This window comes from Solea solea, chromosome 12, assembly GCF_958295425.1.
Source record: "Solea solea chromosome 12, fSolSol10.1, whole genome shotgun sequence".
Taxonomy (NCBI): Eukaryota; Metazoa; Chordata; class Actinopteri; order Pleuronectiformes; family Soleidae; genus Solea; species Solea solea.
In genome coordinates this window covers 20,198,976-20,213,369 of record NC_081145.1, presented here as the reverse complement: position 1 = coordinate 20,213,369, position 14,394 = coordinate 20,198,976, and the positions used below count along the sequence as shown (strand labels likewise).

At 39.4% G+C, this 14,394-nt stretch overlaps 2 protein-coding genes across 4 annotated transcripts; both read left to right on the top strand.

The window, feature by feature from the left end:
* The first annotated feature begins 991 nt into the window (after nucleotides 1–991).
* urahb (urate (5-hydroxyiso-) hydrolase b) lies at nucleotides 992–2,936 on the top strand. 3 transcript variants are annotated; one of them, XM_058646555.1, is made up of 4 exons: nucleotides 992–1,081; nucleotides 1,646–1,810; nucleotides 2,540–2,675; nucleotides 2,847–2,936. In XM_058646555.1, the coding sequence occupies exons 2-4, from the start codon at nucleotides 1,677–1,679 to the stop codon at nucleotides 2,934–2,936; spliced, it is 360 nt and encodes a 119-aa protein (XP_058502538.1). In that variant the 5' UTR covers nucleotides 992–1,081; nucleotides 1,646–1,676. The 3 variants fall into 3 exon arrangements, with proteins under 3 accessions (XP_058502538.1, XP_058502539.1, XP_058502540.1); XM_058646556.1 differs by having other exon boundaries at nucleotides 1,019–1,081; nucleotides 1,650–1,810; XM_058646557.1 differs by lacking the exon at nucleotides 992–1,081 and adding an exon at nucleotides 1,089–1,296.
* Nucleotides 2,937–4,217: 1,281 nt separating this feature from the next.
* Nucleotides 4,218–13,920, top strand: afg3l1 (AFG3-like AAA ATPase 1). Its single transcript, XM_058644989.1, has 16 exons — nucleotides 4,218–4,478; nucleotides 5,986–6,070; nucleotides 7,052–7,128; nucleotides 7,219–7,368; nucleotides 7,571–7,642; nucleotides 7,892–8,016; nucleotides 8,165–8,435; nucleotides 9,179–9,316; nucleotides 9,409–9,562; nucleotides 9,658–9,765; nucleotides 10,057–10,182; nucleotides 10,364–10,474; nucleotides 10,642–10,757; nucleotides 11,281–11,481; nucleotides 11,566–11,760; nucleotides 12,751–13,920. The coding sequence occupies exons 1-16, from the start codon at nucleotides 4,347–4,349 to the stop codon at nucleotides 12,976–12,978; spliced, it is 2,289 nt and encodes a 762-aa protein (XP_058500972.1). The 5' UTR covers nucleotides 4,218–4,346; the 3' UTR covers nucleotides 12,979–13,920.
* Nucleotides 13,921–14,394: the final 474 nt, after the last annotated feature.

The following is a 14,394-nucleotide window of genomic DNA, read 5'->3' as shown; positions in this document are numbered from 1 at the left end:
GTAGCTTCTGCTGTTGATGCTTTTGTGTTTGTTCTCAGTGCTGAATGTATTGTATTTTAATGTGAGTGTAGTAAAAAATGTTTTTCATAAAGTAAGTGTGTTGCAGCTTTGCACTGATAATAATAATGATGATTTTATAATGTGTTGTATATGATTTAAATCAGGACTAGGAAGCATTCTCCTTTTACTTGAGTAACAACAGTAGTTTTTCCTCTGATCTTAAGTGTGAGGTCTAAGGTCAAAGGTCAGTTTGAAAGGTCAGCCTTTTGGACAGTAAAGTTTATCTTATCTTATACTCACAACACTCTCTGTTCCAATCACCGGGGGTTTCCCTCTGACTCTGTGTTTTTTCTTTGGGTTTATCTTTCTGTCTCTCTGTGTGCATGGGTGCTTTACAACAGGAATGTTAAAATCAACTCTGATGTAAAAATTTGACTTAAACTCCATCACAACATCTAATTGTAGACTATTACTGTTTCCTGGTCATTTTTTGCTAAAGCCTGTTCTCATCTGCCCTCCGTCCTCCCTGCCATGATTCCAGTCTTTATTCTAATCCTCAATAATCTGATGTGTAAATATATAAACCTTGAATAAACTCAAACCATTAGTTGAAACACTTTCACATCCTGCATGGCATCAATTAATAAAGGTGTCTGAGGAATAAGTAAAAACAAATACTTCTAGTGTTTTGGGGGCCAGAGCTTTGATTTGAGGGTTAGTTACACTTTGTCAAAATGAAGTCTGCTATTATGCTATTTTCCACACTTACCGAACCCTGGCTCTAATCGAGTATTTAGCAAATAAATGATTTTGGTGCTTCAGCTCTTGGCCTCCAAGTTTTGTATTTAGAGTCACACAAATTAGTTTCAAATTTGTCAATAATCGGTAAGTTAATGGCATGCTTAACTGAAGTGAAACTGTCCTCTCAGCAGCCTGCTGTAGTCATTGATTAGACTCCAGACAACCTTTGAAACCAGCAGGGCAGGTTGGGGGCGTGTGTAGCTGATGATTACAAATGGCTGGTGGTGGAGTTTTTGGAAATGATCGAATTGGCTGCAGCAGAACGGAGTATTTACACAGGGTAAGTCTTCTCTAACATCAGAATACATAGAATTCCGGAACTGGATTATGATTCACCAGTATTCGAGTGTTCTGAAGACCAACTGGGACCAACATTAAAGCCTTATCTCTGTCTCTCTTTTTCTTGTTATCGTTCTCATTTTCTGCACTCCTGCATGTCGCTGTTATTATGACTCTACTCTTTATTTTTCCTGCACAGGGTGCTTTTCAAAGTTGGTCAGTCTGGTTGGTCACTCTTCACAAGCACAACAACTGTGTTTTTTTGTGTTTAGATTTATTTTTCTTTATTATAGAGAATGTCAGCTGACAAATGGATCGATGTCAGGAGATGTTTGAGTTTGGAGTGGGGGGTAGTGAGAGTAAAGTCCTGACCTGTTTGTTTAACTACGAAGCAAATAGCTTTATTTTGTTGGTCAACCATTGATTTTCTTGAAATTCTTTAATTGGAGGAAGGATAATATACTGTATGTAATTTGTAAAGATCCTGTATAGTGTTGTATATATGTATTTTATGATATAAACTGAGCAAAGTTACTTATTTTTTTTGTTGTTCCATGCTGTGAAGCCAGTTGTGACTGTAACAGTGACAGATATCCATGGCTGCAGCAGTGTCCAGCCCTCTGACCACTCATGTGCTGAACACAGGAGATGGCATCCCAGCATCCAAGATGGCTGTCACTCTGCATCGACTCGACTCTGAACTGAAGATCTGGAACATGCTGGGAGTCGGGTATTGTTTGAACTTGTGGACATAAGACATCCCTGCACAGCTGAAACTGTAGTGAAAGAAACCGTTAAATGCTATACATTTGTTTTATCAGGAATAACGGATTTTAGCTACTGAATAAAAGGCTACCACATTACCACATCTATGCCTGCTCAAGCTTATAAAATCTTTGCAGAATATATTTGCAACTTAATCTCACTATTTGACAGCATTTTCTGGCTGGAAACAATCTCTCACACAAGTCCACAAGGAAAATTCATTCATTTCACTTAATTTTTTAAGCTCACAAGAACATCAGGGCTGCTAGACTTCTTCATCAGGGAGGTTTGTGCCTCTTAGGTAATTCTAGACAAAGGCTTTCAAACAAAACAACACACTCGTTTATTGATGGAGGCAGCAGTGGATCAACAACTACTGTATGCTGTAATGTAAAGAGATTTTCTCAATGGACTTCTGTGCAGGGAGTGAGGGGCAAAAAGTTAGGAAGAAGCAGTCTAACAGCAAGAAAAAATGGCTAATTTAGATATGGTAGACTTTAGTAGGCAGAGATTTTATTAAGTGAGCATTTTGTTAATTGGCTAAAATCAGTCCAGTACCTCATAGAGTACAATCACACTTTAAAGAACAATAACTTTTCCTGTAATGCTCTTAGATTATCCTTGAATATAGAAGACAATATGTCATGTGTGATGGGAATTTTGAAGGTGCATCTTTCACCATGATGATTTTTAGGACAACGAATGAAGACGGCCGCTGCTCAGGACTCATCAGCCAAGAAGCTTTCACTTCTGGCATGTACAAGCTGCGCTTTGAGACTGGTTCATACTGGGAGAGTCGCGGCCAGACCTCCTTCTTTCCCTATGTAGAGGTGAGGTTCGAGATATTGCTGACATTTACAGTATGTTATTAAATTGAATTGTGATTTATTGGCTTACATTTGAACTGCTGACTTGGCATATTTCCAATACAGGAACAAAGCTGTTATTCAGCATGGTGTTTTATCATCAGCACTTCTGTGTGTGTGTTTGTGTTTGTACAGGTTGTGTTCATCATCACAGACCCTGGGCAGAGATTCCACCTTCCTCTGCTTATGAGTCGGTTTTCCTACAGCACCTACAGAGGAAGCTGAGGGCTTCATGTCACCAATTTGTATTGAAAAGCTCATGTGTTTGACACTAATTGGGGATAAATAGTCTCTATCACATATGCTGCAGTCAGAAACAAAAGAAGACATTTACCATTTCAGTAAGAAACCTTGATGAGGTCTGGAATTACAAAAACTACAGCAACAAATTCAAAGCAAACCTATGGGATTGTAGAGAGAATTTCATGTTTTTCATAAAGCAATAGTTTCAGTAGAAAAACAACTCAGATTTATTTATTTATATTGCATCATTATGAGTATTAAAAGCATAGTAATACTAATAATACACTACAAATTATTAGTTGATCGCATTGTTCTACCTCTGTTTTTTTATAATTCTTTTGAGTTTTCATGACTTAATTTTTTTAAAGCAAAAATAAATACATTTTATTTCCAGCTATTTTACATTAATGATTTGCCACATTTCTTTGTCTTTAACTCCTATTAAAACAAATTTGTTACATTGTATGGATGTTTTTACTGTTGCAGCAACTAGTTTGAAGATGTCACCTGAGGCTCTCTCATTTTCTCTGGTTGAAACAATAATTCGCAGATTAACCATCATTTAAAACCGTTTATTCTACGCAAGACTCGAAGTTTAAATACAATCAAGATAATATGATTCCCATCCTTTATCTTTAATTTTTGTTTTGTATTTATCTTATTCATAAATAAATGAGTTAGTTTGATGAAAGCACTTAACGATCAGCACAAAAGTAGCTTGGAGCAACATCATACTCCGTTTTAATGGACGAATATTATGGTCAAGCACATTGTTTTGCAAACAAGCAAGGATAATGGGGAGAGCACGACCTCTGCTGGCCAAAGATGGGTGGCGCACTCGGAACAGACGAGTACGGGTGGCTTTTAACAACTAGTTTAAAGATAATTATGTGAAATTTTAATTTAAATGTAGGATACATCATGGATTAGATAGTTGTGAAGATGGGACGTAGTATAAAAACTAAGAATGAAGTGAACAGAATCAGACTAACTGATTCTAACTCTTTCTACGGAATCAAGTAGGAGTAACAGGCGTGACCGATTTCATCCCTGAATGTAATAGACTAATCATCAAACACAATTTGGTATCAAATAAGTGTTTTTTTTCCTGGAAAAGTCATATACAATGATAAATTCTCAGTTAGAGGAATATACTACATAAAAATTGTAACACAAACAAAAACGATTTATTTTCAAAATGATTTGGGGCAGGCGCAAGAGAGCCCACCCCTCGGGCCTTTAGATCATCGTCGTTGCTTGATGACGTAAAATTTCGACATTCACGCTGTTATCCAACTACTTCAGCTGCATGAAATCAGTGAACTTCGCCAAAGACATTCAAATAAAAAGTAGTGTTTTTGAATACAATACTGGGCATACGGCAGAGGGAGGATGTCTCAGTACCTGAGGCTCCTCTCGGCGGCGGTTCTGCCTCTGTGCCGGGCTGGAGGAACCCGGGCTCGGCTCTCTGTTCTGAGGGCAGGACGACTCTTCACAGCCGGATACAAGAGCTCCTCTACCGCGGTAAGTTAACGTGTACGTTTTACTGAAGTTACATGAATTGTACTTGGGTCATCATCAACGTCGTGTCCTTTAAACGTTTCACGACAGCTCATTTCCAGGTCAAATCGGATTATCTGAAGACATTTCAGACGAAAAGTATAGCTCAGTGTTTGTTTGGTTAACTCAAGGCAATATAGCAATATAAAATATTATGACCTCATACTAATCGTATTTAATCTAGTTTTCGATTCGACACTAGTCCGCGTAAATGAAACGTGCCTTATACGACAATAATGTTATCTGTATGACAACAATAGCACGCATGTGGCTACCGTTATTGCTATGTCACGGTTTGGTGATGTAATCGTACAGGTTTTGTAAGATGACCGGTTTAGTAATTATGTATTTGTGCTTTAGCTTATACTAGAAATGTGCTTAATTTATTATCAACGCAATCATTTTCTACTTAAGTATTTACAGAAATATGAGTGATTGGGTCAATACATATACTTGTTTGTTATTATGTATTATTCTCCTAAAATCCTAAAAAACACGTTTTATTTATTTACTCATTTTATGATTGTACTCTTATATATAAATAAATTACAATTCAGGCCCTGGCAGTAATATTTATTTTATTTTAGTTTACATTTAAATTGTTATAGCTGGATTTGTTCATTTTCAAAATATCAACAACAATGACCACAGTGGAAGTAATGGAATTTTTAGTCTGAAGACTGAAGATGAATGTAGTTGTAGGGTTCACCGTTCAGGAGTTAATGAAAGGATAAGTAGGGGCGAAGGGAAAATACAGAGACAGTCGTACAACATTATGGATGCCAACTGCCACAAAACACTATCAACAAAGAATCTTGACTATACAAGATAGTATAGTACACACAAGCCACTGCCTTATTTGTTCCTCTAGCTGAAATTTCAGAAAAAAAGTAATTTCACAGAACTAGGGATTTTTGTTTTGACCCTCGTGAATTACTTAACTCTTTCAGTGGACATTTGGACATGTTGGGTAACATGACATGGATGATTGCAGAGTTTACGACAGCATGGGATGGAAAAATAACATATAAATCCTTTGAATTTAGTAAATATTCTATACTATGTTTCAAGACATGTGGGCACTACTAATACTATGTGATTTTAAAATAGTCTAGTATTGTGCTGCTACAACTGTTTGGATGGAACAGAAATGAGGTAAAAAAACTGTTAACTTCTCTGTAGTGTTTACCATGTTGACTTGGTAGTTCATAACAAACCCGCGTAGCTCAAACCAGTTTTAGACTAAAAGTATACAAAATAATGTCAACAAGGTTGACTGCTTATCTTTGGCTGTTATTCAGAAATACTGTAACAGCATTATTTCACTGCTCACTGAGATGACTGCAGTTTACAAGGTCGGGTATTATTAGAAAAATGTGACCTAGAGTGTGTTTGTTTACCAGCCAAATGTTGTGGTAGTAAAGTCAACTTGGCTGGCAGTACTTACAGTGACTCTGTGGGTGTTTTGCAGAATATCTGTCGGACTCCAGCTAACTTCCTGTTGAGGAGCAGATTCCAGTCAGCTCAACGGCGACTGTACTCTACTGAACCCAAAGGTGAGAAGTGGAATGTGTGCACATCAACCCACAACATGAAATGTATTATTTTTAATTCATGTACTGTCTTTAAAACACATTGACCTGCAGGAATTTCTGTTATATATTTTAATGTAATGTCAGTTTTTTTTTTTTTTTTTTATCAACGACCTGATAAACGACCACGGCTTTATGTTAGAATATTCCTGTTATTATATTTGTTTGGTATTTATACATTTCTGTTGTGCAAGAAAAGTGAAATTATTTATTAGGGATGAGCCAATACAATACTGAGTATTGGTAGTGGTCCGATACTGGTCAATATCTCTGGATCTAGGGCTGCAACTAACGATTATTTTCATAATCGATTAATCAAGTAATCGTTTAGTCCATAAAATGTCGGAAAATGTTAAATGTTGATCAGTATTTGTTAAACCTGGAAATGATGATGTTGTCGAATGTCTTGTTTCGTCCACATTCACATTTAATGATTTCTTTGTTATATGGTGCAAAGAAATGACAAAAATATTCCCATTTAAGAAGCTGAAAACAATCAGAAATCTTGTTTTAATAATGAAAAAAAGCTTCTAATCGTTTATCAAAATAGTTGACGATTAAAAATGCAAAATCTGATACAATCCAAAAATCCCTGCTTCACTAAGCACAGACTTTAAATATGTAAATACAAATCAGCATTTTAGCTGAATCATGTAGGCTGTTTATTTCTCTTAAAGAATTGTCTTTCAAATAGCTAGCACAAATGTGTTAACCGCTTCATAGTTTAAGAGATGTAAAATCACTGTATCAGACTGCACTTCAAACAACGTGATAAATGTGAGAATCAGAAGATATTGGCAAAGATATGAAATGTTTACATTTTCTGCTGCCCAGGTTTCAGTCCACATGTATTTTGAAATATGGAAAATGTAACTGTAAACCACAAAGGTGGTTGGTTTTATTCAATTGACAGATATGTTACAAAACCAATAATCTGAGTTTCAGATGGAGGAGGAGGAAGATCAAGTGGAGGGAAGAAAGGAGGTGGTGCAGGAAAAGACTGGTGGAGCCGAATGCAGAAGGTTTGTGATGCTCCATGTGTCATTTGGTCTTCAGGGTCTTAAACCTGTTCCTGTGTTAACATCTACACCTGCTTTTCTTCTACCCTTCAGGGCGACTTCCCCTGGGATGAGAAGGATTTCCGTTACATGGCGATCACCGTGGCTGGAGTTAGTTCAGCTCTGCTCTACTACTACTTCAGAGACAATGGCAGAGAGATCAGTTGGAAGGACTTTGTTCACAAATACCTTGGCAGAGGCCTGGTGAGACACACTCTGAGATCTTTATTTTGGGATATGTTGAATTATTCTTCTTAGGCCAGGCTTGATTCCAGGTCACCTCTTAAGATTAATGGGAAAGACAATCTGGCATTTTCTAACAATCTTTAGCAAAAAGAAAATGTATAAATAAATAAGTTCAAATTGAATCATATAGTGTTATATAAAATCAACATTTTCTGTGCAGGTGGACCGGTTGGAAGTCATCAACAAACAGTACGTCAGAGTCATCCTAGTACCAGGAGGTGACGCTAATACGGTGAGCAGAAACAAACCGAAAGCTGCCAATTTTAGTGATTTATGATAAACAAGTGTTTTAAAGCATCAAAATGTGAGGGGCTCGTGTAACTGCAGAATTTTAAAACCACACAGCCAACGCATGTTAGTTGTGTCACCGATGTGTTTTTGTTTAGTCTTCATGTATTTAAATTAAAAGGCTCTGCATTTTTCTGTTGTACAATTATAATTATTGTTGACGTAAAATAGTAACATGAAAATACATGTGCAGAGCTACGTTTGGTTCAACATTGGCAGCGTGGACACGTTTGAGAGAAACCTGGAGATGGCACACATGGAGCTCGGCTTGGAACCATCACACCGAGCCACTGTAGTGTACAGCACGGAGAGTGATGGGTGAGCTTTTGAGGATAGACAACACAACAAAAAAAATGCATTACATTCAAGACAATTAGTTAACTTTAGCTGAAAATGTGATTTATTATCAGGAATCCACCTCCATTGTGAAAATAATGAACATATTATTTCCCCTCTGTGGCCGTAGCTCTTTTCTCATGAGCTTGCTCCCCACCCTGCTGCTGATTGGTTTCCTCCTGTTCACCGTGAGGCGAGGGACAATGGGTGGAGGCGCAGGAGGCGGGAGGGGTGGGCCCTTCAGCATGAGCGAGTCAACAGCAAAAATGATGAAGGACAGCATTGATGTGAAGTTTAAGGACGTGGCTGGCTGTGAAGAGGCCAAACTGGAGATCCTCGAGTTTGTCAACTTCCTGAAGAACCCACAGCAGTACCAGGACCTTGGAGCCAAGATACCCAAGGTGTGCTCCCCACTTTAATATTTAGTTAGTAGTGCTGTTAGTAGTATGTTTCTGTATAATTTGTGTTTGTTGACAGAAAGAAATGTTAGTTGTGTCTCAATTCAGGGGCCATTTCCTTTAAAGCTAGTTGCTTCACAGTGCTGGAACTTCATTTTCCCATATTTAAGGCACCATTTAATGCAGCACACACATGTCTTTCCATCCCTGAGCAACAAATGATCTAATGAGTGGATCCTTCTTGGCCTAACCTATCCCAAGATTCATGCACAATGGATGTTTTAAAAGGAAACAACTACTTTTACAAGAGTAAACACACTTGAATACGAGCACCAAGCTTCAACTCAATGGAATAGCTAATGGCACACATAAAGGGGAACCTAAAACTTGAAAGTCTGAGCAGACCTCAGGTACTGAGGAGCAGAATAACTGAATGCAGCTTCACTTTGTTTGGTTCTGCTTCTGGGAAACACACAGTAAACCTGTCCCTGGTGATCTTCGGGCTCTGGATTCTTGAGGGAACTAATAAGTCTAGGATGTGTTTTGGTCCAAGACCATTCAGTGCTTTGAGACCAAGAGTAACATTTTGAAATCTATCCTTTTGACTCATGGGAAGCCAGTGAAGTTAAGGTTAAGTGAGTAAATGGTACAGTAGAATTCATTTTTTTGTTGGGTACAATATATTTCTGAAGTTGTACAGTTCACTGACATTAAATTAATTTCATCTTTTGTGTGTGGTATCCCAGGGTGCGGTTTTGTCTGGTCCTCCTGGAACAGGAAAGACACTGCTGGCCAAAGCCACAGCTGGAGAAGCCAATGTCCCGTTTATCACTGTCAATGGCTCCGAGTTCCTGGAGATGTTTGTAGGCGTCGGTCCAGCCAGGGTGAGTGAGGGATGAGATACGAGCTGACCCAGAAGACTGGGTCTCGTGTAGTTGTGGTTGTTGATTTAGACTGAGTTTCCTCTCCCTTAAAGGTGAGGGACATGTTTGCCATGGCGAGGAAGAACGCCCCCTGCATCCTCTTCATCGATGAGATCGATGCTGTAGGGAGGAAGAGAGGAGGAGGTAACTTTGGTGGTCAGAGTGAACAGGAGAACACCCTGAACCAGCTGCTGGTGGAGATGGACGGTAGGCTGATAAACAACACCAGACACGGATTGCTCTACTTTCAAACTTGAAGGTTTTTGTTGGTTAAATTTGTACATCTTGTGCTTTTTATACAGGTTTTAACACTGCGACTAATGTGGTGGTTCTGGCTGGAACGAACAGACCTGACGTTCTGGACCCTGCTCTGATGAGACCAGGCCGCTTCGACAGACAGATCTACATAGGTAGAGTTCAACCCAGAGCTGACCAGTGAAAGTAAAACCTGAACACAACGACGGTAGCTCAGCGAGTCGTCTTTCAACTTAAAGGTTGTGGGTTCGATTCCTGGCTCCGCTAGTGCCAATGTGTGAAAAAATTCAGAAAAAGACTGTGAGCAAGAAACATTAAAATATTTGCATGCTTTAGTGCTGCAAACACTTGCAGATGCTGTTGATCCTTGAACACTTGATGTTTCAATTTAAGAACTTACATTTTGAAAGTTGACTGAAGATGGTTCTTCTCCTCTCTGGTCTCAGGTCCCCCGGACATCAAGGGAAGGGCGTCCATTTTTAAAGTTCACCTTCGACCAATCAAAGTGGACCCAAACATGGACAAAGACACGCTCGCCAGGAAGATGGCCGCTGCTACACCAGGATTCACCGGTCTGTAACGGCTGCATTATTGACTGTTAACAATAATTTACAGTGTAGTCACTTTTTTTTGTTTAAGTCTTACTAACGCCCAGTATGTTTAAGTCTTGTTGTAAAAATATGAATCGCACTACCTTCTTCTTCTTGTGTTAAAATGTGTTTTGGACTTATTTTGTCCATGTCTCTGAATCAGGAGCTGACATCGCCAATGTCTGCAACGAGGCTGCTCTGATCGCTGCCAGATACCTGGGCCCGTCTGTCAATGCCAAACACTTTGAACAGGCCATCGACAGAGTCATTGGAGGTCAGTGTCAGAGTTGTTTTCATCTCTTTGCACATATGCTTTTCCTAACTCTCATGTCGCACAGTGTTCACCAGCAGGTTAAGTCGCATTACAGTACTAACACCGATAGATGTTTGTTTTCAATCTTTTATCTGAGTCGCACTCCTGTGTTCTGTGTACGTCTTCAGGTCTGGAGAAGAAGACTCAAGTCCTACAGCCGACAGAGAAAAAGACTGTGGCGTATCATGAGGCCGGTCACGCCATCGTAGGCTGGTTCCTGCAGCACGCGGACCCACTGCTGAAGGTAGAACTTACACCGACTAACACTCATGTCTACAATACTACGGTTTTATTTTTTGAATAGATATTTCTCACTCTGTTTTTATTCTGTTCTCACTTAAATTTTAGTCTGATTAATGTATATTGGGAATGAATGAAACTATAAATCTCATGTCATTTATTAACATGAGTTGACATGGTAACAAACTTTTAGACAGACAGACAGTAACAGTTGTGAAAAATAAATCAAAGCAACAAGGCAATCAAAGATGGCAGACTTCAAGCCTCTGGCGCCCTCTGTTGGTCATGTTGACAGACACAGAGCCACCAAAAACAATACTTCACTTCCACTCCGTGGTGTGAGGTAATAAATGAATCAGGACTAAGAGAAAATTCCCAGATCACTCGGCACTAATCCCATTAAAGTCTGTCAGGACTGGAGAAATATAAATACTTCTGCTGCTGTGATGTTGTTAGCTGTCGCTGTGAAGAAAAAAAGAGCTTTGTTTAAACAAACACAACACATTTTTGTTTTACTTTTGTTTAAGGTGTCGATCATCCCACGTGGGAAGGGTCTGGGTTATGCTCAGTACCTGCCCAGAGAGCAGTACCTGTACAGCAGAGAGCAGCTGTTTGACAGGATGTGCATGATGCTGGGAGGCCGCGTGGCTGAGCAGGTCTTCTTTGACCGCATCACGACTGGAGCTCAGGACGATTTGAAGAAGGTCACACAGTCTGCCTATGCTCAGGTAAACAACTACAGGGTTCTCTGGATCCGTTCAACTCTTAACTCGGTAGAACACTGACCGCTCGTTCTCCTCACGGCTCCTCAGGTGGTGCAGTTCGGTATGAGCGAGAAGGTGGGGCAGGTGTCGTTTGATCTGCCCCGGCAGGGCGAGATGGTCATGGAGAAGCCATACAGCGAGGCCACGGCTGAGCTGATTGACGCGGAGGTCAGAGAGCTGGTGGACCGAGCGTACGAACACACTCTGCAGCTCATCCGGGACAAGAAGGACCTGGTGGAGATGGTGAGACTCTCTAATACACCTGCTGTTTGGAATTTGAGTGATTTAGGGATGTGTCTGATACTGATATCACAAACTCTACTGTCTAATGATACAGATATTAGTCCAATACAGTCTGTGTATTCTCCAACTGTGGAACAAGTATTGTTCTCCCAAAAAAACTGCTAAAATGCTTTTTATTTACATCTGTCCGATAACCGATCCAGTGATTTGGACTGATAACGATTCTGATTCCCATCCCTAGAATGAATGCAGTTAATTTGTGCTGTAAACAGGGTAAACACATTACATCCACTTTTATATATGGTCGATCAGAATAACGTAAATAACATGAGCGAAATGACACTAAAAACATGGCGTAATTTTTCTATCGCTGTTACACAAGCTTAAGACGAAAAACCTTTCTATATCAGTTTTAAAGAACCATGAACAGGAATTACAATTATGTTAAATCTTAGACTATAAGCAGCAGAATGGTGATGCATAACCCGTGCTGTATGCACTGAAATCAGGCACCACTATTTTTAACAATGTAAAAACATAGAGGCTACGTCAGCCTGAACATTTTAATATACCACTAATTCACATAGTTTGAATGTCACTTCCTGTAGCTTGTACTAGGCCTGAACAATTAATCGGATTCAACTCGAAATCGCAATGTGAAATTATCAAATCGCACAGGCTGTTCTACGCCCTAATGCTAATGCCCCATTTTTGTTTTTAAATCTATAGCAAAAATGCGTTTTAAATTGCAAACACAATATGTCAGAAAACGTGCAATTGTTTTACCCAAATCGTCCAGCTCTAGTCTTTACTATAAATGATGAAGAGCTTCATAAACACATAGGAATTTATCTTTTTTGGATGCTTGTTAACATAAAAAATAATTCTGAATGTTGTAAATGTATGTGAAGAACAATCCCTTGTATTCCAGAGGAATGGTAGAAATGTGGGCTTTAAATTGACAGTTTTCAATACTGATTTCATCCTCAGGTAGGAAAGCGTCTCCTGGAGAGGGAGGTCCTGGACAAGGCCGACATGTTAGAGCTGTTAGGTCCACGGCCGTTTGAAGAGAAGTCGACGTACGAGGAGTTTGTGGAAGGGACGGGGAGCTTCGAGGAGGACACGAGTCTGCCGGAGGGCCTCAGGCACTGGAACCAGGAGAAAGGAGTGGAGGCTGAGGAGAGCAGCCCAGCTCAGGACAAACAGCAGGCTGTGTAGAGCTGGAAAACGACTGTCCACTAAGACACACGAACGCTTTCACGTCCCAGGTGCAAAAACTGACCTACGTTTGTATTCACATTTACAGTGTCTGGGATATGACAATTTAAAAGAAATTAAATAATTCAGACCCTCCAATTATTCCCAGAATTACGAGCAGTGAGTTCCCCGCACCATCACAGTTGTCTCCTCAGCACTCCTTTAGTGTTTAGTTTGATGTTACATTATGGGCTAAAATAGAAAGAAGGGGGCAAATAAGTTCAGAAACAACGAGCATATTTCACTATTCATGAAATGAATGTAAATGGTGTGTATTTATACTGCGTGTACAGACTGATAATTCCTTTTATTTATTTCATGAAGTCTACTCTTACCCTCTGGACTGACGCCCGCCTTCTTCGTAATAAGAAGGAAGGTCAAGCTGAACAAATTGATATTTTGATTTTTACCATTTTAAATATTTTGCTTGTGTGTATTAAGTTTTATTTAGTTTTTTCCTGTAGTTTTTGACAACATTTCAGAGCACGTACAGTTTCAGCTAGTCCAGTGTCGCAGTCCGTTTTGATTTGTTTTATGCACAAATCTTACCCTGATGCTGCGTCAGTGGTATGTAAGTGTTTGAAGCACAAACGTTCACACCTCTGAGGAGGTAGCGTTGTTTGTGCAGTTGCAGGAATATGTATACAAAACAAAAGAAAAATAATTTCTGCTAAATAGAATACAATTTCTTTGTTGCAGAAAATGTTGGTGTGCATTTCTGTACTTTGCAACAGTTTTGGAGCTGGCATTGAAGTTTAAGAACTTAATATACGAGTTAAACTTTAACAGGTCAATGGAAGGAAACTTGTGCTGGTAGGTCCATTTTATCTCAGAATCTAATCTGCTGGTGGAAATTAACAATTAATTGCTGGATATGACAATAAAAAGGAATAAAATAACGTACCAATATGTAGAAGCAAAACATTTATTGATATTTCTTTGTGGCATCCAGGTCAATTTTCTCTTCTTTAAATGTGTATATGATGACCTTTAGCGGTACGGTTAGATATCCTCCTGTAGCTGCTGGAGTTGGACTGACACATCTTAATCCAGGCCTACTATGCCATATATTTAGGCTGAAATTTAAAAAAAAAAAATGTTTTTTTCACTGTTTCAGACATTTTCAGCTCGAGTTAAAGGCCACATAGACCGGAAGCTCCAATGAACGCTGCGTTTGTGTGTGTGTATGCGTCATTACCTCGTTTATAAAACCCTAAAGTTTCAGAACAAACAGTTCAGTTCCTCACCACTCCTCTCACCACTGTAGCGCCTCCCGGTCCGGGCACTAGTCCAGCCACATCCGGTTGCGTACATTCAACCGCAGAAGAAGAACTACTCTCGTTGTAGCTGCTGAGATGCAGAGCATCCACCGTGCCA

What these genes read in the sequence shown, in the direction of transcription:
- afg3l1 (XM_058644989.1), top strand. Translation starts at nt 4,347, where the DNA reads ATGTCTCAGTACCTGAGGCTCCTCTCGGCGGCGGTTCTGCCTCTGTGC. An exon ending in GTACTCTACTGAACCCAAAG is followed by an intron (nt 6,071 to 7,051) that starts GTGAGAAGTGGA and finishes TCTGAGTTTCAG; the next exon opens with ATGGAGGAGGAGGAAGATCA. An exon ending in CAGGAGGTGACGCTAATACG is followed by an intron (nt 7,643 to 7,891) that starts GTGAGCAGAAAC and finishes ATACATGTGCAG; the next exon opens with AGCTACGTTTGGTTCAACAT.
- urahb (XM_058646555.1), top strand. Translation starts at nt 1,677, where the DNA reads ATGGCTGCAGCAGTGTCCAGCCCTCTGACCACTCATGTGCTGAACACA. An exon ending in TGGAACATGCTGGGAGTCGG is followed by an intron (nt 1,811 to 2,539) that starts GTATTGTTTGAA and finishes GATGATTTTTAG; the next exon opens with GACAACGAATGAAGACGGCC. An exon ending in CCTTCTTTCCCTATGTAGAG is followed by an intron (nt 2,676 to 2,846) that starts GTGAGGTTCGAG and finishes GTGTTTGTACAG; the next exon opens with GTTGTGTTCATCATCACAGA.